This window comes from Ptychodera flava, chromosome 2 (genome assembly GCF_041260155.1).
Source record: "Ptychodera flava strain L36383 chromosome 2, AS_Pfla_20210202, whole genome shotgun sequence".
In the NCBI taxonomy this organism is placed as follows: domain Eukaryota; kingdom Metazoa; phylum Hemichordata; class Enteropneusta; family Ptychoderidae; genus Ptychodera; species Ptychodera flava.
This window is the reverse complement of record NC_091929.1, coordinates 3,279,116-3,303,846: the sequence shown is the minus strand read 5'-3', so window position 1 is coordinate 3,303,846 and position 24,731 is coordinate 3,279,116. Positions and strand designations below refer to the sequence as shown.

General features: G+C 35.3%; 2 protein-coding genes and 1 long non-coding RNA gene across 3 annotated transcripts; all 3 read left to right on the top strand.

The window, feature by feature from the left end:
* The first annotated feature begins 1,570 nt into the window (after window positions 1-1,570).
* On the top strand, window positions 1,571-4,773 carry LOC139151554 (uncharacterized). The gene is made up of 3 exons (XR_011556454.1): window positions 1,571-1,820; window positions 4,032-4,168; window positions 4,728-4,773. It is a non-coding gene; the product is annotated as an uncharacterized lncRNA (long non-coding RNA).
* Window positions 4,774-6,033: 1,260 nt separating this feature from the next.
* On the top strand, window positions 6,034-8,887 carry LOC139151544 (acetylcholine receptor subunit alpha-type unc-38-like). The gene is made up of 3 exons (XM_070724438.1): window positions 6,034-6,139; window positions 6,510-7,584; window positions 8,082-8,887. The coding sequence occupies exons 2-3, from the start codon at window positions 6,604-6,606 to the stop codon at window positions 8,190-8,192; spliced, it is 1,092 nt and encodes a 363-aa protein (XP_070580539.1). The 5' UTR covers window positions 6,034-6,139; window positions 6,510-6,603; the 3' UTR covers window positions 8,193-8,887.
* A 5,824-nt stretch (window positions 8,888-14,711) lies between these two features.
* On the top strand, window positions 14,712-24,353 carry LOC139151534 (acetylcholine receptor non-alpha chain-like). The gene is made up of 7 exons (XM_070724429.1): window positions 14,712-14,788; window positions 16,555-16,730; window positions 16,981-17,117; window positions 19,388-19,432; window positions 20,603-20,712; window positions 21,498-22,569; window positions 23,435-24,353. The coding sequence occupies exons 2-7, from the start codon at window positions 16,649-16,651 to the stop codon at window positions 23,543-23,545; spliced, it is 1,557 nt and encodes a 518-aa protein (XP_070580530.1). The 5' UTR covers window positions 14,712-14,788; window positions 16,555-16,648; the 3' UTR covers window positions 23,546-24,353.
* Window positions 24,354-24,731: the final 378 nt, after the last annotated feature.

Here is a 24,731-nt window from a genome sequence, read left to right as displayed (position 1 = left end):
GTATTTGTAGACATTACGAAGACCCTGCGAAAGATTGTACATAAACATTTTTGAAACTAAGATGAAGCTGCTCAATCTCCTTTGACAGCTCGTGACATTTGCTCTGTAAGATCAAGCTATATGTCAACATATATCCGAACCAGAGCTCGAAAGCAAGTTTCAGACAGGTATAGCGTAAATAGTTTTGCAGATTTTTCGACACTTAAAGTGACGTACCAATGCTGACAATTCGACGAGTAATCTGAATGCCATATTATTGATGACAAATTTTGCTTTACGAACAGACTCGTTGTCAAAAGTCAATTCATCAGATCCTGTCGATTGTTGTCCATTAAAAAATGCTCAAAATACCGAATTTTATGGTCTTCCCGTGTATCCACTCTGTAGAGTAATTGCATCTATCGTCATACCCAGTAACATTGAACAATAATCACGAACGTCAGAAATAATAACATCATTAACAAGACTATGTCAACGAAATCGAGTCAGCGCTAAGGTTCCGAGAAGAGCAGTGTTATGTACTGATAGTCAAACAAACAAATTGCAAGTAGATGTTATTGGCAGTGGGTTTAGAAAAAATTACGTCTTCAATGAACTATGGGATGAAATTTTATCACATCATAAATCGTCAGCAGAGATGGTGTAAATGTATGACCTAACAGACTGTAAGGAACAGTAGCTGTTTTTCTTCACTTTGTTTTGCATGTGAACATCAAGCTATTCTTCAACTATGGCAAATCGTGTTGAAACATCCAACATTTAACTTGTATGCGTGCTGAATGCACTGTTACTGTTAACATTTGAATCGCAGTCATTGCTATAATTAGATTGTCAACAATAGTAATGCAAATGACACATGTACAGGCTGGTTGTTAGCTAAATGTTGCTTATTTCAACTGGCTTTACAGAGTAGAGCACCAACTACTAAAAACAAACAAAACAAAGTAGTGAAAAAACAGTATCAAAGTTAGAGAAACTGCTCCAACGATTAACAAAGCCTGTGTGTTAGCGGTATTGCGCCAATGTGATGAGATGTTCTCATTCGCAAAAGTGACGGCTTACTGATCAGGAATTTTAGTGGTTGATACAAAAACTCGAGAAAATACTTAAGATTATACATTCAAAGACATTGTTTAAAGATGTTAAAAGACCTGTCTCTTACAATACAGTTATTTTCATAGGTTCACCTTAAGAAAGCACATAATTGTTTATCTCTTTTATTTGCTTGCACAGAAAGTTTTAAAGCATACATGAAATAGTATCGATGATTTTGACTTACCTGCCAATTCATACAGATTGATAGTGGCTCCCTTCACTGGCAGCAATGTTAAAGGTACGAAAATCTGTTTATCGTTATCTAGCAGAAGTTAATATGTCTGATTTTAGTGGATAGGAAACTGTTCTAAACCGTGTTTTCAGGAAGAGTTCTTACCTTTAAACAATTACTATACATATTTAGACGTTTCCCGAAAGGTCATGCATATAATATGAATATCAATGGACAATATTAGCGCATAGCGTACCCGGATAATTGATTGCCATGACTCACATTATGGCTCATGTTTCACCCTAGTAACATTCTGTACACCTCATGTAGGGTTGTTGTGCCAAGCTGTTTGAGTGATTGAAACTAAATCGACAACAAATCGATAAGAGAGTGCTCATATTGACTGAGAGGGGCGTATCACGGAAGGATTGAGTCCCATACACCTTAACCTTTATCAACAATACTGGAGATAGTAACGGTTGCGTTGAGCAGTGGACAAAACCAACAATGACGTTATGCCTTGTAATGCTGATAGCTCTCTTTTTTGCAGCAGGTAATCACTTTTGAATTTCTAAATCAAGAGAAAGAGAGAGGTGCAAATTGGCTTCTAATCCTTTTTTACAGAAACAGTTTTTAATTTTGGTGGAGTATAGTAAACGGAGCATGTTTGCTTCGGAGATTGTACTTGCATCAACTCGATATCGAATTTAGCTCAGAATTCATAATATACCATTATATGAAAAACGTTGCTTTTAGAGAACAACTGTCTTTAAACGTTTCGATGGGCTATGAGATATTTTTATTATCAAGTAATATTTATTCTTCTTCTTTCTCCTTGTATTAGCTGCACATTATGTACTTTGGCAACATGTCTCTGACACAATTTTAGCATATTTTTGTTATATATATGTATTCCTATGGTTTAGTGAATGCGTAATACCTAAAGCAAATGTAGCAAGCTTATCGGGTCGGATGTACAGCATCAAAATCAAAATACATGATATCGTGCTCATCCTGGTATACATACAAGCCCCTCGACTGATTTCAGGGGCTTTTTGAAAAAGCTGTACATCACAGCATCCTTAGGAAAACGACACGTCTTTCCGGGACGTTCATTCTGTGACTCAGCTGTCTCCGTAACCTAAATAGAATAGCGTCATTTTGACGTCATATCGGCCATGTTTTATTTTCATATCACGTCCACGAAATTTGTTTTCATGCTCTAAAGATGCAATTTCATTTACTTGAGGCAATTATCCTTTCATCTGTGAAGAGTGTTTACAATATATCGGTGACTATTACCATTTTTTCTCAGTCTGCCACTGCATGAAAAGCCAATAATACTTACTGTATTTGCATGGATTATTGCGTGTATTTTAGCTGAAGAGTGCATATACAGGTGAATACAGTCAATAATCCATTGCTTGTATTCAGCAAGCCTGTATTCACGTGGATTCATGTGAATTCACGTGTATTATTCAATAATACAGTCGACTCATTAATGTGAATTTATCTGTATTATTGCGTTTTCATGCAGTGTGCGAATTTGTCGTCATAAAGTTACTTTAACGTGCGGCCAATGCGAGCCGGTTAACAGTTCACACGATGTTGTGGATAATCTGCAGCAAACATGACGTCTTTGTTCCACGTTTGCATGTATTTTTATTCCAAGACATGATTCACGCAGAAATGTCACCAAATTATCTCTTCTATGGCCGAGGATTCTCTAATCAATTTGATTTGAAAAAGTGATTTAACATCGGAAATCGCCACTGAATTTAGCAGTCTTTTAGTTATCGTTGGTCCTTCAATTATTATAGCATTATCAATGTGATGGTTGCATGCCAGTTCATGAAAATCGTGAGAATAAACATTTTGTCTGTACATTTTTGGTCCTTAACAGTTTCTTGGATGGAAAGTCAATTTTTGATAGTATTTGCAAGTTCAAGTGGTGTCGACGCATACAATAGCATACTGATGGCAGATAACATGGGTTCCTCCAGTATAATCAGTTTTGTGTTGCCAATATGGGCTTATACTGGGACGAGTACAGTATGGTATCACATGTAAACGGTGGTGGTCATAGTTTGGACGATTTAAAGGAGTCGACAGTCAGTCCCAACAAGTCGAGAAATAAGGTCGAGTCGACAATTGAGAACTGCGGAGAGCATCGGAAGGACACTGAAGGCATCATGGTTCAAACGTGGCAATGTCCATGGCTGAGACACAGTGACAGAGTCTTATGAAAATGCCAAATATGTTTTGATAACATACTTCAAAAGGTGTTCACCATGGGGAAATATGATGTTTGCCCGGAAAAAGATTATTTGTTAAAACAATTGCGATGGAAAAACGGCTAATCAGTTTCTTATTTGGCAAATTCAATTCAGGCGACATCAGCCTAAATGGCTAATGCTTTTGAAAACCTACCGCTAACACTGGTGGTACCAGCAGCTTGTTATCCAATACAATGGAGAAAATTGTAATATCACTGTCGGTGGCATACGATTAGTTTCGATACTCACGTCGTTCATAATCCGTAGGATTGAACCCTTCTTATACCGAAAATAATACAAAGTAATGTGTTTTAGCAATAATAACTGGCGGGAATTAGCAACTAAATAATATCTTGCCGAAAGATGGTCTCCATCTTCAATTACTTAGAATATTTATGGAATAGACAGGTAGAGATTATGATGTGAAGTAGCTTTAATAAGATATCAAAACATCACGTATGTTTTTCACTTATGACTTTTCCTTACAGGCGAGTCAAATCCAACTGAAGCTGATTTGTACTACCATCTATTCAACAATTATTCCATTCTCACCAGGCCAGTGCATGATTTGTCCGATCATGTTGATGTCGTGTGTCATATTTCCCTAACACAACTGATAGAGGTGGTAAGTCTTACTGATGATTGTCCTTCAGAGATGAGTCATAAATTTACAGTAGCAAAATGTTGTCTCACACGGCAAATGCACACCAACTCTGATCAAATTTGAAAGTATGTTTAATTTGCATTATACAGCAAAGACAACTATGGATCGTGGGCAATGGCAGTACCTCGCGTTGTTCAAGTGAATTTACGGATGACGTTTATGACCCTATTTTAACACATTTCATCGTGCTCCTGGAGCAACATGCCTACTAAGATAGCTCCAACCGCTGGGAAATCTGAGGACGTGACAGGGGATAGATTGTTTGGGTTAAGGCTTTCGATTTGACTCAATAATACTCTCATTACATATTACCAATTCAAAATATATAAGACCATTTATTCCTGTATTCTATGTAATGCTACCTCGGTGAAATAAAATGACGATTGCACCAGTATCTCACTCAGATTTTATATCACGAAAGTCTCACATAGTCAAAGGCAAACATTTCACCTGATATCGATGGATACTCAACAATTTCACGTATCTAATGACCTTTTCCTTTTCGGGTCTTCAAATACAGAACGAAAAGTCACAAAAAATAAAAGCAAGCATTTGGATGTACCAGGTAGGTTCGGACACTAAATTTAGCTTCTTTTTTTTCATTTATGAACATTAAATGTTTTTATCAATATGTCTACGCACAGACATCTCCACACAAATAATTGCGTTTGGCCTCCCGTCTCCTCCTTTCTCTAAAAGAAAGTTTCGAAGTGCTCAAAAATCTAATAAGTCTCATTCTGAATCAGTATACCTACAATAGGCAATTACATCGCTATATAAGCACGCATAAGCTACCACCACCCCTGACTTAGCCCCTCTAACAGCAAGCTTTGTTCAGCGCAAAATCGACAACCTCGCAACCAATAGAATGAAATGAATTGAAATAGTGTATCTAAAATGATTGTTATGTTATTTTACTTGCTCTGAACCAATGCACATGTATATCAAAAGAATGCTGCTGTAGCACCACAGACCTTGTACATGCAAAACAATATAGCGCGTTTTTTTTTCGATACATAAAAGCTTGTAGCGAGATGTTGCTACATGAGAACATGTAGTGTAATTTTTAGCTCAAGGTTATCGAAATATAGCCAAACATACCTTCCCCCTTACATTGTGCGTTTAATTATCCACGGCTTCTAAGTTCTCGCATTAAGTGGCTAGCCCATGCCTTTTTAAGTCATTGCATGAGGTACTTAAGTTATCCTGTGACATTTTCATGAACCATGAGGCTCCCCTAACCTATCGTCTGCTCTATGTCTGTCTGTATGTCTGTATTGCGTGTTTGTATTGTATGTAGTATGTATGTGTGAGTTGATGGATAGATGATGGTTGCATGGTTGATGGATTAATGTATGTCCGTATTGCGTGTATGTATGTATGTATGTATGTATGTATGTATGTATGTATGTATGTATGTATGTATGTATGTATGTATGTATGTATGTATGTATGTATGTATGTATGTATGTATGTATGTATGTATGTATGTATGTATGTATATATGTATGTATGTATGTATGTATGTTTGTTTGTATGTACGTTTGTATTGTATGTATGTGTGCATGTATTGTATGTATGTGTGCATGTATGTTTATATTGTATGTATGTATGTATGTATGTATGTATGTATGTATGTATGTATGTATGTATGTATGTATGTTTGTGTGTATGTACGTTTGTATTGTATGTATGTGTGCATGTATTGTATGTATGTGTGCATGTATGTTTATATTGTATGTATGTATGTATGTATGTATGTATGTATGTATGTATGTATGTATGTATGTATTCATTCAAAATGAGTCTCATTGTTTTGTAGACCTGGATTGATCCAAGACTAGTATGGGATGAAAAAGATTATGGCGGACTTAAATATATCTCGCTACCGGTTGAAAAGATATGGGTCCCTGACGTTGCTCTCTCTAACAGGTTGGTATTTCACTTGTAGACTGTTACGTCTTCTCTTATCGTTTGCAGGACAATGGATGAGCAAAGTAAATGACTTCAATTTTATTTTTCTGTAAGACGATCACTTTTTTGAAAAATTGTTAGTTTTCAGTGGAAAAGACTTCGATAGTTATGTTGTTACAAGCCCATAGTTTCCTAAGTTGATAGTAATGTTGTATCAGTGGGAAAATAGAATGCATCTATTTGCATGCTGCATGTCGTGGCGTCTAAAGTATCCTGTGTTTAATAACATTTGTTAAACAAATACTTAGTCATCTTTGTTAGTAAAATGTACTTCTTCTTCCAGAGGTCATACACGATATTTTTTTCTCCCGCAATTTTTCGTCTTTAGCGCCAGTGACGACTTTGGCAATTACCCCAGAGTTCATTTAAGTGGGCTGACAGTAACTATATCAAGTGATGGCAATGTTACCAAAATTACACCGATGATCTCCGAGACGCCCTGTCTGATGAACATTCATTACTTTCCAAAGGACGAGCAGTCCTGCTACCTGGAGTTCGCTCTATGGGGCAGCAGCGATTCCTTGGCACATTTGCAAGCCCAGAGGGATGAGGTTACTAAGGAAAACTACATTCCAAATGTGCAATGGGACGTCACCTCTTCGCAGATTAAAACAGTCACAAAGAACTTTCTCGGGATCGACGACACATTTACGAGCATTATCGCCCAAATCGACATAAAAAGAAAACCCCAATATTACGTTGTCTATCTTATTGTTCCTTGTATTTTGGTCTCATTTCTTACAGTACTTACATTCTGTCTACCAATTATGTCACCGGACAAAATTAACTTAAGTATATCGTTGTTATTGACGATTTACATATTCAATTTACTGGTAGCTGATCTTCTACCTGCAACATCACTACAGATGCCACTTTTAACCATTTATCTTATGTTCGTCATGATTTTAATAATTATTTCCATTGCATTGAGTGTTGCGTTTTCTCGATTCTATGTTAAGTGCACTGAAAATTCCTCACCGGTACCACGTTGGGTAAAAAAGACATTATTTGGATGGGTTGCCAGGTTACTTTTGATTAAAGGCAATCCAATAAAATTAGGCAAAACCGAAAATGAGAATACCAGTAATGTCGACGCCAAATGCCGGCCTTATGCTGGTTACAAAGAAATCATGATGGAGTTCAATGATAGGAATCCTAATCAGGCGGACGACGACATTGAAGCCAGTTTTTCTACAAATCGTGGAAATTCTAAGGATTTGAAGAGGCATTTAAGTAGGAATAGAAAGATCAGTCACCGTCGTAGTAGACTTCCATTACGTGAATATTTCTACGATGATAGGAAATATCATGAACAAATACTGAAGGGAATGCACACCTTAATTTTGTGTATGAGAAGTGTATCGGAGGCGGTAGCACCGAAGAAAAATCTACAGGATGAAAAGGTTGGTTCTCTTAACATCCTACTATGCAACGATTCAAAATCACAGTAAAAAAAGAAACACCTTCCGAAACCTTTCCAACTTAGGTTGTACTTCCTTTTTGCAGGATTATTATGCTGTAAGTTCTCATCCTTTTTATCAACACTTGTACACCAAAATTTCCCAAGGACATATAAATTAACAGATATGATATTTCTGTGTACCTGAAGAAATTGTATTATTATTTAAAACATTCCGATTTTATCATCGAGCACTGTAATTTCTAACGATGACATTGACATAATTATCCATATGCATCGCAATCTTCACACAGAAAAAATATATATATATATATATATATATATATATATATATATATATATATATATATATATATATATATGTTTTTGTGTGTGTGTCAGTGTTTTTCTGTTTGTTTGTGTGTCTATTATTGAAAAGTGAAAAGTTTAAATTTCAACATTTGGAGTTTAATGTTTCTTCTTTTATTCATTCTTTTACAGGTAAGAAATGAATGGTTGGTGCTGGCAAGAATTGTTGATCGGATATCTCTTATTTTGTTTTCACTTACCACAATCGCTGGCTCACTCATGATTCTTCCTCGAATCATATAACATCTCTTGACGAACTCAACATTGCCTGTATTCGTGCACAACCTCGTATTTTTGATCTGAATTACCGCCATATAAAAGGAATGTAAATCAAGGAAAAACATCCTATCTGCAAAAAGAGCTAATCAATCCGATGTATGAAAAACAATTTAGTCTTGGGATTAAGTCTTAATTGGCAAGAAATAGGACTAACATATTTCTGTAGATAGTGCTTAATTAACAATATATTTAAAGCTGTGTATTACATTATTCTTATAGAGATGAGGTTATTAATAGCATTATGATGCATTTGCTGAATATTTGCATATAATTGTGTATTATTAGACGGTTAATTGTATCAAACATTTCTGGCATGGTAAAATAGGTCAGTTTCTTCTATTAACCCGAAAGATCTTATAGCTAAAGTCGAAGAATCCCGATAAAAGTATTTTCCTAAATATTCACTCAAAAATTTATTTAAATTTTGAACAGTGTTTTGCAGTTATTGTCACATTTATATTCGGTTTAGTTATATAGTTACTGTGTACTTTGGTTTGCAAAGATCTGCATTATTTATACTCTTGTTCTACACAGATATATACTACATATATCAACGTATTGATATATTCCATATACAAATAGATATATTACCTATACCACTAATGTTGTGTACCATGTACGTACATATACGTACTAAATACATTTAATTTATCTCAAGCATTCAGCCTAGTGATATGCTCCAAGTATGTTAACTCATATATATATATATATATATATATATATATATATATATATATATATATATATATATATATATATATATATATATATATATAAAATCACAGATCACATTTACTGTAATCGAAAATTTACAATGCCTCCGATACTTTCTACTATTACATGTCATTTATTGCCCTACTTGTCATTAAAATATGATTAAACTTCACAGCGTGGCTGCCTATTAAGTATGTATTATACAGTATAAATATTGCCTTTATATCTTCATTACAATTAAATTTTCCAGACAAAATAGAACATAGTGCATTTTCCTATAATTTCCTTAAGAGGGCGCTTTGTGCAATTTCTTTGTTATAATTGAATCAGAGCTTCTGAGAAAGGTTGCCATTGCAATTTAACGTTAATATAAAAGAAATGCATCGAAACTATAAATAATTATACACAAACCTACCCACTATGAACAATATCAAACTCGTTCATGTTTTATAACGAACCCTTGAGTTGATAAGTACGCCCCCATGAGAACGGCCGTTATGAGATTGTTAGCTCATAAGGAGAAAACATGCTTTTATGTCGAAAAGTATGAAGAAATTGTTCGTGATAAAAATTAAGCTTGACATCAAAATATAATAAATCACACTTCTTACTTCAAAGCATTTACCTCGCTACCAGATAAAATAAATAAACATTGCCGAAAATTTGTTACTACTTTCAGTGTTTCGAACCCTGAACCGAATACGAAACCGAATCTAAGTTCGGTCTCGTATAAAATCACTACTACCTTTGATTGTCTGCATCGCTTTTGGCGGGAAACTTGATGAGAGTTCTTCCATCTGGCAACATGTAACTTTAAGTCCGACTTAGGAGAGGGTTGCAGTCAAAATAAACGGGAAGGTATCAACACAAACATAAATCATTTTACCGTTTGATATTTAAAGAAGCTACATTTCATTGTCGAGTGTGACAACTGTTGGTAATAGCATTTACCAAGAAAGTAGTCAAAAGAGTAGAACGGAAACAAAAAGATGCTTAAAGATCTCTGCAACTGTCAATTGTACGTTTTGTTGTAAATTTCGTAAAAAAATGGAAGCACTTAAACCACTCTGTAGAAAGTAGGACTCCCCGTTTCATCAATAAGTATACATGACAGAAAAGCAAAAACAAGAAAAAGGAACTTACATGTACTTTTCACTTCTTCAACAAAAGCCGAAAAACAGTATATTATAGCAGTTTTCTTGTTTTCATTTCTTTGTATTTAGGTAGAACGCACCTCGGGGACAGACATTCGGACTCTCAAACTTTTACAATTCTCTTCTGATATACCACATGCGGGATTTCATTTTAAAGCTCTTGGTGAAAGAAAACTTTTCACCGGCTTTGTTTTTCGAAATTTGGAAATTTTTGTCTTTGTCCATAGAGTTAACACATGGATGGCGGCCATTTTGAATTTCTAATATCGGTAAATCTTGGGTAATTTGTTTCTCTAGTACAAAAATTTGCACGGTGACCCCATATTTTTATTCTTGATTTCGAAAGAGAATGATTGAAAAATCCCTTGAGGAAAGTTAGAGCACAAGTTTAAGTCTTTCACTTTCGAGGTGTATACTACCTTAAAAAGGAGTAACTGTTGGACGCGTTTTGCCGGGGATTGAAAAATACACCGGTTTCTTCTATTGAAATGAAGAATCAAGGTAAACGTATTTTCCTAAATATTCACTCAAAAATGTATTTAAATTTTAAACAGCCACCAGTGACTCAGTGTTCTCATTAGTTTCTACAATACATTTCCAAGCTACACGACACTGGGGTGGGGAGTCTGTCATTATATATTATATATATATATATATATATATATATATATATATATATATATATATATATATATATATATATATATATATATATATATATATATAAGTATACAGATGTCCTCGTGGGAAATTACAGAGCTCAATTCAAAAGCAGAGCGTTATAAATAAACAGATTATTTCAAGTACAAAGTAATGAAATCTATTACTTAAGTTTCATGCATCTTGCAATCCTCAGATAGTCACTGGTAGCTGTATCTGAGGATTGTAAGATGCATGAAACTTAAGTAATAGATTTCATTACTTTGCACTTGAAGTAATCTGTTTATTTATTGTTTATATATATATATATATATATATATATATATATATATATATATATATAATATGTATATATATATATTTATATATATATATATATATATATATATATATATATATATATATATATATATATATATATATATGTGTGTGTGTGTGTATGTGTGTGTGTCAGTGTGTATTAAGAATTACAGTAGAAGCACGTACATATTATACACCCAACTTGACTATATTATAACGTCTTATATTATATTATATTATATTATATTATATTATATTATATTATATTATATTATATTATATTATATTATATTATAATATGTTATATTATAAACGTCTGTTTCAGCAGATTTTCACGATTTTCATTAATAATACCACCAAACCAATTTTTAATGCCTTTGTACTAATTAAAAGTTGATAGTCTGTTTTAGATTGCTCTCGGTTGTCATTTTGACCAGGCCGCGTCACGGGCAGCCTCTCAAATTTCAAATAACCCCTTTTGCCCTCTCGTAGTAATTTGTCCTAAATAACATACTTTGAACTTTACAATTTATGTTCAGTGTATTCTTTGTATGTCACCTTTACACTTTGCATATTGTTATTTGCTAATAAACTATTTACGATATCGAGATGAAAGGTAACGATTCTGCATACTTCGTACTCTGTTGCCACCAGCCGATTAAGTTGATAATAGATACCATTGTCTTGTTACTCATATGTCAGGAGACCAAGATGATTTCATGTTGTTTTAGGTGTCACACAGCTTGTTGCGCCCGCTAGGGGAAGTATCGCTGCCGTCATTCAATCCTTTGCTTTCAGCACGTGTCCACATTAGCGTCAGTTTAGTGTAAATTCAACATTTGATTGAGACCCAAACCAAGCTTTTGTGTACAACCAAGTAAATGGTTTTGTGGTGAATATTTTCATTTCGAAATTTGCTGTTATCTTCAGATTTTTTTCCTACGGATTGACTAAATTACGCCTAGTCCCAGGAAATCGCAATTTGTGACAACTTTCAAATTTTATTGATAGATATAAAACAAAAATCGAAGTGACTGTGACAACGTCATGTAATGGCTTTATTAATTTGTTATAGCAATATTTGAGTTATTAATATTGCCTTGTATTGGAAAATGCTAATGTTTTTGGTAAGGGATTTTGAGTAAAAAAACCTAGACTGTGGCCATCAAACATCGCTTATGCGATGTTGTATCTCCTAAAAGTGATAGAACTACTTACAAATTGTCCATGAGATATGGCTAACAGGATTTCTACATCTTTCAATTTCATTATAAACGGTTTTAACCCTGACTAACTATGCGCCGGATATTTCCGGCGCCATATTGAATTACCATATACCTTGAGTGCCGGAAATATCCGGCACAGTTAAATAGGCGTATTTGCTTCGTTTTTGTCGCTAAAAATCCCGCAATTTCGGCGCTTGCACGCAGCGCAACTAAGATTGATGCATTGCGATCTGGCCTGAATGTGATTGCGCCCCCGTACGTCCGAGTATGGCCAAAATCCGGAAGCAAATGTCGTGACCCATGACCTCGACCCTGAAAGGTCAGACTGATCAATGAAGCGTCGCGCTGATTGTTTACAGTTTTCAGAAGTACGGACGATCGCGAAGATGTTTATGGTTTTTTTTTTAATGAAATGAAATGTTTATTTATTGAAAACAAATGATTTATATGTAAATATGTTCTATTAACAGCAATATTCGTGAATGAAACTAGAGGAAATACAATTTTTTTACTATAAGCCAGTGAAATTTTATAGCAGCCATATTATCAATATGACTGGTCACATGACTGATCATGTGTTTCGTCATGTGATATGTTGTTCCCTAAAATGTGTTTTTTAAATATTGTGAATTATTTTTTGATAAATCATAACCATTTTAGATGCATGTTTCTGCAAGGAAGACATCAAGCAGGTGTTTACAAATATAAAATGTGTTGATTTTCAAATACAGAATCATGTCAGATGCTGATGTTTGTGGTTCATTTACTCTGCCTTTTGTGAGAAAAATCTCAAATAGGTACATCTATAAATAAAGTAAAGGGTAGTTATTATTACATATATGTAAAGACAATGCCATGAAAATTGCAACTGCATTTAAATTGCATCATTTTATGGATTCAAAACACGTCCTGATGTTTCAAATATTCATATTCTTTGCCAACTCTGGTCACATGACATGTCATGTGATCAGTCACGTGACCTGGAAATACAAAATTTATGTATGAAAAAGTGGGAAATTTCATGCTGATTCAGAAAATATATGGTTTATTGGTACTTACTTAATTTTAGCTCTAAGCAGTGTTCATGCAATGACCACAACCCAGATTTTATCAATATTTACATAAGGGGCCTGGTATATAGGAATACATTGGCCTTGGTAGTCAAGGGTTAATTAAATGTTTCTTTTTCTCCCGGGAATTCACTGGCCATACTGTCAAATTTTTCAATGTTATTAGTCTAGTCATTTGATTGGCTACACCTGATTTGTCCATATTGGACTATTTTTAGCCTTTCATCTATTTTTTTTTAAAGTTGTCCACGTGAAATGAATTAGCAATAATTAAAATATGAATTATTTCTGCAACGTTTTTAAGATTAACGATTGTCATGCGCCACGATTTTGCAATGTAGCTGACTGTGCAGGTTCTTCAGTTTCAAAATGATGGCATCTTCTATTGCTATCCTAAGTTGAACTCAGTATATCATACATGCTCTTATCTGTAGATATACGAAGTTCTCTTATTGGGTATCTACTTATATTGCTGTTTTTGTGAACAAAATAGCGATTTTCGGCATTGTTGTTTTGTTTAAACGGTTTGTTTACATTTTCGGATGGCATTGAGTCGTACTACACTATTTTGGAAGTCGGACAACTGTCCCATATCAAATGCACAGATATCCAGCATTATACCTCAAAAATTCACAATGGCTTTACCATGGTCATCGTAAGACATGGCGATATAATCAGCCTCTCTTAAAACGACGTTCGAAGCAAGTATCTGGTCTACATAGCTGAAGTATGATGCGGACATGATAATACGATAACATCGTGATCGCTTGACAGCACTCGTCCGGTTTGCTTTGGTTCTGAGACGCGAGGTCTAGTCTGCGCAAGCCAGGGCGAAGATGCAAAAGCCCAATTTCAGCCGGGTCGTCAGTATAGCACATGGTAATGAATATGTATATCTCTGTCACGGCTACACAAACATTACGCTATTGAGAGTATCTGTAATGAGGATCAGACAAAAGAAACGTGTTCGTTTTCAGGGCGGTGAGTGTATGGACGGTTTCATTACTAAATATACAACATGTAGTCTGATACTGGCTGTGTGACATATGAGAAATAGTATCAATATCTGCAGTCACTGTGGTATCCAAACTAAGTTTGTTTGTATTTTACCGATAAAAACTCCATATTTGTGTTATACTCTGCTATGCCTAAGCCAACAACGCTGTGTTAGGTGGAACATGATGGTGCATAATTAATTTTAGTATTATTGAGAAAGATAAAACAATCATGAATACTGCTGTGCATACACAAGTTCAGTGGGTGGTAAGGTCAAGAAAGATCGTGTTATGAACTCACTATACAACTATTCAAGATATGTCAGCTATTCTCATAAGACATTGATGCAAGAGGCCTATGCATGTGTATATGGATTAAATAGTGTGATACCATTAAGTTTGCGCTCAACGAGGCTACAAACGTGTGCAGTGTATGCAAAGGTATGTTACGAATATTATGATATTAATCTGATGACGTGCAGTACGTTTTAAACGTGGTACGCTTTGATAGTTGTCGTGTGTCATTTAAAACATAACTTTACCATACTATTGGAATTACTTTCAACTCCTCCTTTCTTGTTACTTATCAGTATTTTATTTGAGATGCATTGGTCTCTTTACAACTTTGCCATGTTTGACGTATGATATGTTGCTTATTACATCCCCTGATCATTTTGAAATGAACATGTGTGAGATGTCCAACATTAATGTTGACAACTGAATGTTAGTTTTGACTGGAACTCACATGCCAACAACAACATCACAGGATTTACAAGCAATGACAATACTTCATTTTCGGAAGTATGTAAGGAGAAATAATAATTAATATTACTTGCTTTATGGACAATAATAATAGTTCATAAAATGAGGCAAGCATTGTTACCGTAAGTATAAACTCAGCCTGTCATTTCGCTTGTAATTATCGCATTTTAGTAAGCATGCACAATTTGAAGATAGGAACGTGCCATTTGATAACAAATGTATTTGTCAATGATGTGTAAGTGAGATGCTTTATGTTTCAACTCAACCCACTAAAATACTTTAAGACCAGACCGTCTAGCTTCCAAACCACCAGTTAGTATATGCAATACAAGCATTCAGTCGAAGCAATTACCAATTGATACCAGTTATGGCATGAATTTATGAAGTTATGCCATAAATGCGATACCATGTTCCGACTGTAAGTAGAGCCGTTTACTTATCTTTAAACTAGGCAAGCTAAACTCACTCGTAGCATCCGTAAATAGTAGAATTGCATTGATTTAATGCATCATGCACCATTATGAATTCACCCATGAGAAATTATAAAAATACTAGTTTAATTTCGAAATCGTTTAAAAAGTCGAACAGAAGCTCAAGATATCATATTGCATGGGTCTTTCGTACGTTGTCCATAAATAACTAAAGCGATTGTAAATATAGTGAGGTCATATCTTTCATACTTTACTGCTTACAAGCAAAGATTCTAATCTTTGCAAGATATTTCTGCAAACAAATCCACACATCACATAACCTGACATAAAGATCGCTTCTGTCACTCCATTAAATTTTGGTCGATGACCCATGTACCAAATTAGCAATCTTTAAGCACCATTCAAGTGCAACACTGGGACCAAATGTATAATCGAGTAGAATCTCAAGATGTTATGTTTATTGTCATGATATATTGTTTCAGTGTATATTGATGTACATATGGAACCCCTTCAAGTATAGTCTTATATCAGTATAATATTAATAGTGTATTGGTAGACCTGTTACTCATGATATTATTTTTGCGCCCAGCGAGTTTCATTAAAGTATTAATTTATCATTCCACGTCGGTTGTTGGTCGGGCAACTTCTCCTACTTAGACAAAAATACATGTTTTAGTACGATGTCAAAAAAATTCATTAGTCCCAACGGACATTGTCCGGGGGGAGTTGTGGTTTTTTTCATTTTGGTGCGTCCGTGTGTCCGTCACCAAGCATTTCTTAGACATTTGTGAACCGATCTCTTTCAACGTTGGCACAAGCACATTGACCTATGTCATACATATGCATGTCGATTTGTTTCCCGATACGATCCAATATGGCCGCATGTCGACCATTCTGCTACAATTTTTTCACGTCCGGAGGCATAACTCAGACATTACTTAATTAACTGATTATACTCAGAGTTGAAACAAGGATGTTGACCTATGTCATACATGTGCTGGTTACTAATTCCAGACACGGTCCCAAAGAGGGTGAGGGTGAATCTCAGATTGGCATTGGAATGCACCATTAAAACAAGACTGTGTTGCATCCAAAGCGAACTCCACCGATGGCCGTGGGAGGAATTGTTCTGACACGTCTAAGAGTTGCAGGAATACTGAGGCTTTTGGTCATTAGCATATATTTATCAGGTGGGATATTTTACTCTATGAATACTTTTCTTTGCTTGCTTGTCTGAACTTGTCTGAATCAGGTTTGGGAAGCATGGAAGAGCATAAAACTCAAGTCAGTTTCGACAGATTTACATACTGAGTTATACTTAAAATCGTAACAACTACTAGCACAAAACACATCGCACCAGGTAACAGTTAGAGCGATGCAATAATTATAAGCTGACTTTAAATGAATCTGCAACCGCAAATACCGTCAATCCTTCCATAGATGCCTCATGTTCCACGGAGGGAGAGTTGTTCCACCATCTATTCAGTAACTACTCAGTTCTTCTTCGACCAATTCAAGACTTTGATGACGCAGTGAATATCAACTGCCATATATCTATCACACAAATCATTGACGTGGTGAGTAATCTTGAATTGAGTGTCTATCATATGGTATTATAACGGAATATTATATTTTGGAAATGTGACATTTCAGGGAGATAACAACAACATCTTGCCATGTCAACTTTTCCAAGCTCCGGAAATGAAACCTCAATAAAAAACACGAACAGATTTCATGTTAATCATTAAAGTTATGGAACAACACATAATAAATAAAACGCCAATACACATGTTTATATTATTTGTAGCGTGCACTTATTTACTCTATGTGGGCTTTGTCGTACAAAATACAGAACAGGGTATGTGTTGAAATAATTGATAAATAGTCTAACATTATCAGACACCGACGAATAAGTTTTGAACTACAGACAAAACAATCCGTTAAACTGATTTGTTCATTTAAATTTGCTATGTAAACATCAAAACAATGTGGCTTTCCTTCCTGACAAATCGAAGCTACTAAATAGGCGTGATGAATTTAGAACTAAATGTCAACTGTTGGCACAATACTACAATCAACAAATTAAACGCCGAAAATTTATATAAATATATTCAGCTTATATTAAGTTTCAGGGGAGGATCACACTGTACATTGTGATTAGGCCAAAATAAATTAACTTCATTGCCAGAGCTATCTTTACTTTCTGCAACTCTTATAATTGTCTGAACACTTTAAGCTTGAATATTTAAAAGAGTTAAGGTAACAGTGAATATGTAAGCAATTAGAAGTGGGACATAAATCATCGAATTCATTACCGAGACTCCCGACAAGATTTTAAAATGTCCCCAAAATCACTTCAGCTACCGCTGAACATCCAGGGGTAGGATAGAAATAGGGTGGGGAACAGAAGCTACTCGATGGACCACTAATTATACCTGCAGTTGACGGAAAAAACCTCGTAGTTGAAAATTGGATCCACCGCGCACCCCCGCGAAACCTGATTAGTGTCAAGGGGCAACACGAGGAGATTGTTTCAGATGGCCATTTCACACTATTTCATTGTTCAGTTTTTGGGTTTTGCAGGTTACAAGGTGGGATTTAGTCGTCAACTGTGGGATTTTCCCGTTTACCTCAGGTTTTTAGTGGTCACCGGAATGGTTTCCATTCCCCACTCCTATTCCTATCCTACTTCTGACATCGGCAGTCCTTTTGCCAACACTACCAAATTCTTGCTTGGGCTCACGTTTTTCATTTCACCTATTTCATTTTTGTTTGACACAATTTCGTAGATATAGATAAAGAAAGCAGTTTTTACGTTCCATATTCATATGCTCCTGCAAGATAGGTATGACGGAACACTTCAAAGTTTAAAAAATTCATTGACCCATTTTCGAAGATAAATTTTCAAGACACATTTTTGCTTCTTCTCCCACTATCCTTGTCGATCGAGACTTACTTGATGCCCGCAGAGCTCGAGAATAATGATGCGTTAGTCAATGGTAGATAGATTAAGTGCCAAGACAGTAAATGAGCTGACAGCTACGCTATAAGCAATATTAACTGAAACTGATGTAGATCGTTATCAAACATATGGATTTTTCTAGTTCATGAGGAGGTCAACGTGTCACATTTTTGAGCCACCTTTGGTCGCAGTTGCTCAGCTGTGTGCATTTGTTCGGAATGTTCAGCTAAGCTATACTGCATTCCAATAGGACCTGAAAGTATATAAACCTTTCAACACCTAAATTGATGACGAATATCCCTAAGGTCCATTCTTCGCTTTAAGCTTTTAAGCTTAAGTTTAAGCAAACAGTACGTCTACAGGAGGCCTTCGTTGATTGCCCGGTCGGCGGAATGCTGTCCCTGTACCTCTAAATTCGGCTTCACTCTTTGTTTCTTTTGCCGTCCACAATAGTCCAGTCTTTGTTCAATTCCAATCTTTATTTTCATCTCAGTCACTACAGTCTGATATAACGATATAACTTTGAGTAATTATCTTTCCTTAAAATTCAACAACCATGATTAGCTCCTTATTATAATTAGTTTAATTTTTCAAACGACTGACAAAGTGAATTTAATGCAATGTGATTTATTGTTTCGATTTAAAGTGAATTTGAAAATTGATATTCTGCCATCATCTTTGACATTCAAAATCCTAGTACAATTTACATGGTGCGATTATATACGTTACCATTTGATAGTGCAGTCTTAGGCAGCTGCATCGGATTGAATTATCATTCGAGTATATCTTTCAATGTCAGCATGTTAAAGATATGTGACCTTTATATCATGTAAGAGAATACCGTAAATCGAGAGCGTCATAATGCATAATATCGTCCCATTGCAGGAGGAGAAGTCACAAATATTAACGACAAGTATATGGTTTTATCAGGTAAGTATGTTTTTTTCAATTATTTTTGATTCTACATATTTGTTGTCATAAACATACATTGCGATACCAATTTGATAGTATGAAGCTTCTAGTAAAGCGATGTATTCATTGCTCTGATAAATAAGTTTGTGTGCGATATGTGACTATGTGAGTGCGTGTTTCATGAACTCTACAGCGTGTGTGGAGAGGTTGCCGTCAGAAAAATTGTAACAACTTATCTCGGTTATTGTACGTACCACTCTTTTGTAGGGTTGGGATTTTGACGGGCAGTTTTGACTGTGATGCCTTCGCTAGGTGGCTAAGTACCGGACGTTGTGGGTTCGAATCCGACTGAAAATGTACTGAATTAACACTCTTTCTTTTTGGTGTCAAAAGAAAAACGGGGTCACTTCTAAACATTTACTGAACGTTCAAATGTACCTTGGAGAGGGTACTTCAGCAAAATGATGAACATTATCAATTTCTTTGTGAACATGGGATTTTTTCAAATGAACTGAAAGTGATAATACAATGCTTATGTGTCACTCAGAAATTATTGATAATATGAAGTTGTCATCGCGAAGATTACCAGATACTCCTTAATGGATTACATAAGTCATCAGGTCGTCGGTAAAATTTATAAAAGATAAACGGCGTCACTGTAGTTACATGCACTTCGTAACAAGGACGTTGATGCATTGCTTGAATAGGACGTCTCGCTATACGGTGGGAGCGTCTTCAGATACATCTAAAGGAAGTGATAAATTGTACAGATCTCAGTATGCTTAGGAAATAACAGACGAGATTGAAATGAGCTGGAAGTTGCGCAACAGATATTTTATGAATGCCCTGAAATTTTATAAGTAAACATTACAAGTTTAAGAGACTCGGAGGACAAAGTTTGTAAAATAGGTATTGAAATTGATTTTGATAAAACATCTGATCACTCTCTTTTGATGTACAAGATGAAGTTCAATTTGCAAAATGAAAAGATCTACTTTCTTCCGATGGAAGAACTAGACTTACAGCGTGTTTCTAAGAGTTTCATGCGTCGACCGATATTGAAGCAAGTACATATCTTCACTTGCTCAGAGTGTTGTCAAACTGAATTTCAACAACTGACAGTCATGAGATTTGTAATTGCTTCCATTGTTTCAATGTTGCTTTTGCCAAACGTCATACAAATGCTAGAAATGGTTTGATCCAAAACTAAGATGGAATGAGGAAGATTATGATGGCATAAAGTCCATAGTAGTGCCTGTCGACAAGATATGGATGCCAGACACGTCTATTTTGAATAGGTAGGTGCAACATGATATTAGTCTCATGAAATGTACGCTGATATATTAGTTATCTGTTGATTGATAAATGGATATCACCAATAACCAACTTCCAATAAGAATTCTTTGGCATATCCTGCGCTAAAATTAGCTTAAAATCTTAAAGGGGCATATTTCTTGTTAACTTTTCTATTTTGGTACGTATCCGATTCACACCTTGCAAACATTAATTTTCAATTGATTTTCTATCGGTTCATAATAATTTGCTTTCTTGACATCTTATCGGCAAAATAAATTACATTAGGTTTTCACGATGAAGAATGGCAATTTGATTTTATGAATTATGTAAAACCTGGTATCAATTGTTCATCGATACATAAACATTACGTTGATGTACGGACGAACAACATTAAAAGCCCTCGATCTCATTGTTTAATCAAAGATCTTGGGTGGAAATTATACCGTGTTCCAAATAAATAATTTCATTTCATCGTCATTGAATGTCAATACATACATACATACATACATACATACATACATACATACATACATACATACATACATACATACATATACATAGAGTGCATAAGTGATGCACTTAATTGGGATATATATATATATATATATATATATATATATATATATATATATGTGTGTGTGTGTGTGTGTGTGTGTGTGTGTGTGTGTGTGTGATACATTGATGTGTTGCAATTACAGTAGGCATCAATTGACTGCTTAGACTGTTGGCAAACGGCAGCATTAATCGACCTTTCAATCATTTAATGTCTTTACTTGTCAATTTTCAGTGTTGAAGCTCAGCTTGAGACTTACCCAAGAGTGCACTCAGAGAGCCTAACTTTATCGATAACAAGTCATGGTAACGTCACAAAAAATACACCCATGGTGCTGAAAACCCCTTGTTTGATGGACATCACGTACTTCCCTGTTGATAAACAGTCGTGTCACTTTGATTTCGGATCGTGGGCATACACTGACAGTATGGTACGTTTACACGTGAGCCCTAACATGGACAAGGTATTCCCTGAGAATTACATCCCGAATTTGCAGTGGGACATAGTCTCTTCCTACGTTGGAGAGGTCACAAAAAACTTCCTTGAAGAAGATGACACGTTTACGAGCATCGTGGCAACCATTACTGTCAAGCGAAAGCCTCAATACTACATCCTAAATCTAATCGTCCCGTGTATCTTAGTTTCCGTTCTCACTGTGGTAGCTTTCAGTCTTCCATCGATGTCACCGGAAAAAGTCAATTTAAGCTTGTCACTTTTATTGACAATTTACGTCTTTAATCTACTTGTTACCGAGCTTCTCCCGGCTACATCAGCACACATGCCAATGTTAACTGTATATCTGATGTTCAACATGGTTTTGATAAGTGTTTCGGTTACACTGACCATCTGCTTCACTCGTGTTTTCTCAAAATGTGACCAAAATGCTTCACCCGTTCCACGATGGGCAAAATGGCTTTTTCTCGGAAATTTTGCAAAACGAAGGAAGCTTCCGTGTTATCTCATGAAGAAGACCTCTTCAGCCAGTGAAAATATGGCGTTTGATCGAACCGATGAAGGCAACCAGGACTCGAACATAACGGAAGGATGTAGCAAAAAATTGAAAAAATTATCGTCCAAATACGCAATTCCCGATCACAGAGACTGCTGCAGAGTGTTATCCCTGTCAGATGAACAACTGAATGCCAAGACGAAAAAGAAAACAAGACGATCGCTCCGATCCATGAATCGAAGGAACATCGACAGCAGTAAATACCAGCTTAAGGTTCTTGAGAGACTGGATACTTTGATATCTTGCGTCGAAAGAGTCACAAGACTGGTGACACCACATCAACGACCAAACGAGCGTGTAAGTGTTATCTGATTTCTTTAATAATAATTCAGGTCAACTCTGCTTACAACCAAGTCTTGAAAGCCTTCACAAATCAGCTAAAGCCCGACTCCTCAACTCGACCGAAATCAATTTACCCTGTTGTTATTTTTGTTGTATCTTTTTTGTTTTTTGTCGACTGGGAGCATGCATTTTTAAACTGTAACAACTTAGGTATCAACTTTTTATTCCATACGAAGCACCTGGCATATTATAACTCAACTGTAGCAAATAGATTACCTCCTAGTGAACATTTCAACCGAGAAGGAACAGCTAGCTTTATCTGATTTTTTTCCTCATTGTCGACCAATCAACATACAGAACATAACCAAACATTTTGTTCATGTAGTACATCTCCAAACCGTACAAATGGGGCAAATATTGGCAATCGTAAAGTTAGTAAAGAACATCTTTGAGATTATCGGAAAAGTCCCTTAGTCTTTTTCCTGATTCATCAAAGTTTATAACTTCTTTATTCACACAATGTCCTTACATGTTAATAAAGACATAAGCTTTTGACAAGCAGCTGTGAAACTTTAGGTGGCTCTCACTCTTGCCCTCTAAACTTACACTTTCTGAACGTGTTTCGAAATAAAATGATCAAATCGAAATGGTTTTGGTTACGACAGTACACATACTTTCCCTTACTCAGTTTAAATCAACAGTTGTGAATGTTTATGAACAATATAAGTATTGTTTTGTAGTAATTAATAATGCTTATGTTGAATCGAGAAATATTGGTCAATAAGAGATATTGATTAATCGTGTCTGGCGAAAAGAAACTGGTATTAAGAAACATTGCACTACTTTCAAAACATTTGACTTTCATGTTGATATTTTTCAGATCAGAAACGAATGGATACAGTTGGCGACAACGATGGATCGGATTTGTCTTGTTGCATTTTCGTTAGCCGCTATCCTTGGATCACTGATTCTGTTGCCTAAAATCATGTGATATTTTGCCTACTTTTGTCAACATTTCACATGTATATATATGACTCTATTGTACTTATAGCTGTGGTAAGTGTTTTAATATATCGACATGAAAACGGAAACATATTATACTCAAAGCATTCACTGCGTTTGATTATTTGAACAATAGTTGAGCTACCATTCGTAACTTTTTAATCTTTCATGCCATCCTTATTCGGATTTTTGGTCGTTTATATAATTTGTGTGTTTCGCCGATGATCTTTCAAATTTTTGCAATTACACTTAGTAATTTTGTTCACCGGTGTAATTTCTAATTTGATATCGATAAAGTATTTTCTGAAATTAGAGTACGGTCTGGTTTAAAGGGTGTTGTTAGTAGTTTTAAAAAATATTGTACCGATGTCTTTTGTAATTATTGATAGTTTAACATTGTATTTTGATCCAAATACTTATTAAGACGTTGAACTCTAAAGTCGTGCGGATCCTGTTCTATTGAAGAAAGGTATCCTCTGACACTGAGAATCTGACTTTATTGTACTTACGATTGTTTCTATTATGAGCTCACTCGCTCCAAATGTGTGTTATCCCTTTGAATGATACCTTTCTAATACATCTACAAGACGTCAGCTACGTCACTGTGCCATGCTAATGACCACTCGGTAAAGTAGGCGTCCAAACCCCGTAGCTCAGATTATTAGAGTGTCAGTAACGAATGTTTGATCTTCGGACCATAGGATTTTAAAATCGGATTTCAATTATTATTAAATACATTGATTATGAAATGTCTTAGTTTAAGATTTGAAATAAATTAAATATCAAATAATTATCACAATATGTACGATAAATTATTTTTTTCGTCACTAGCTAGTAAGAACTCCGGAGGAGGAAGCACATTTCAAACACATCCTTTGTTGAATCAAGGGAAAAGTCTATACGCTTCTAACAAACAAAATGAAATAGATGAATCTGAGTCCAGTGTTCCTACGTCTTCGGATCTTCGATGTTTGAAAGATTCACCGATATATGACGTCAGTTTACTATTTGTTTGACTAACCACAGGGCCTTTATGACGTCTTGTTTGAATATTGTTATACACCATACCGAATGAATTATCCTTCGTCCATCAACGATCAATGCCATTCACTCTGTAATCAGCTTCGAGGATTGATTAATTGGCATGCGTTCTTTTCTGAAACAATTTGACATTT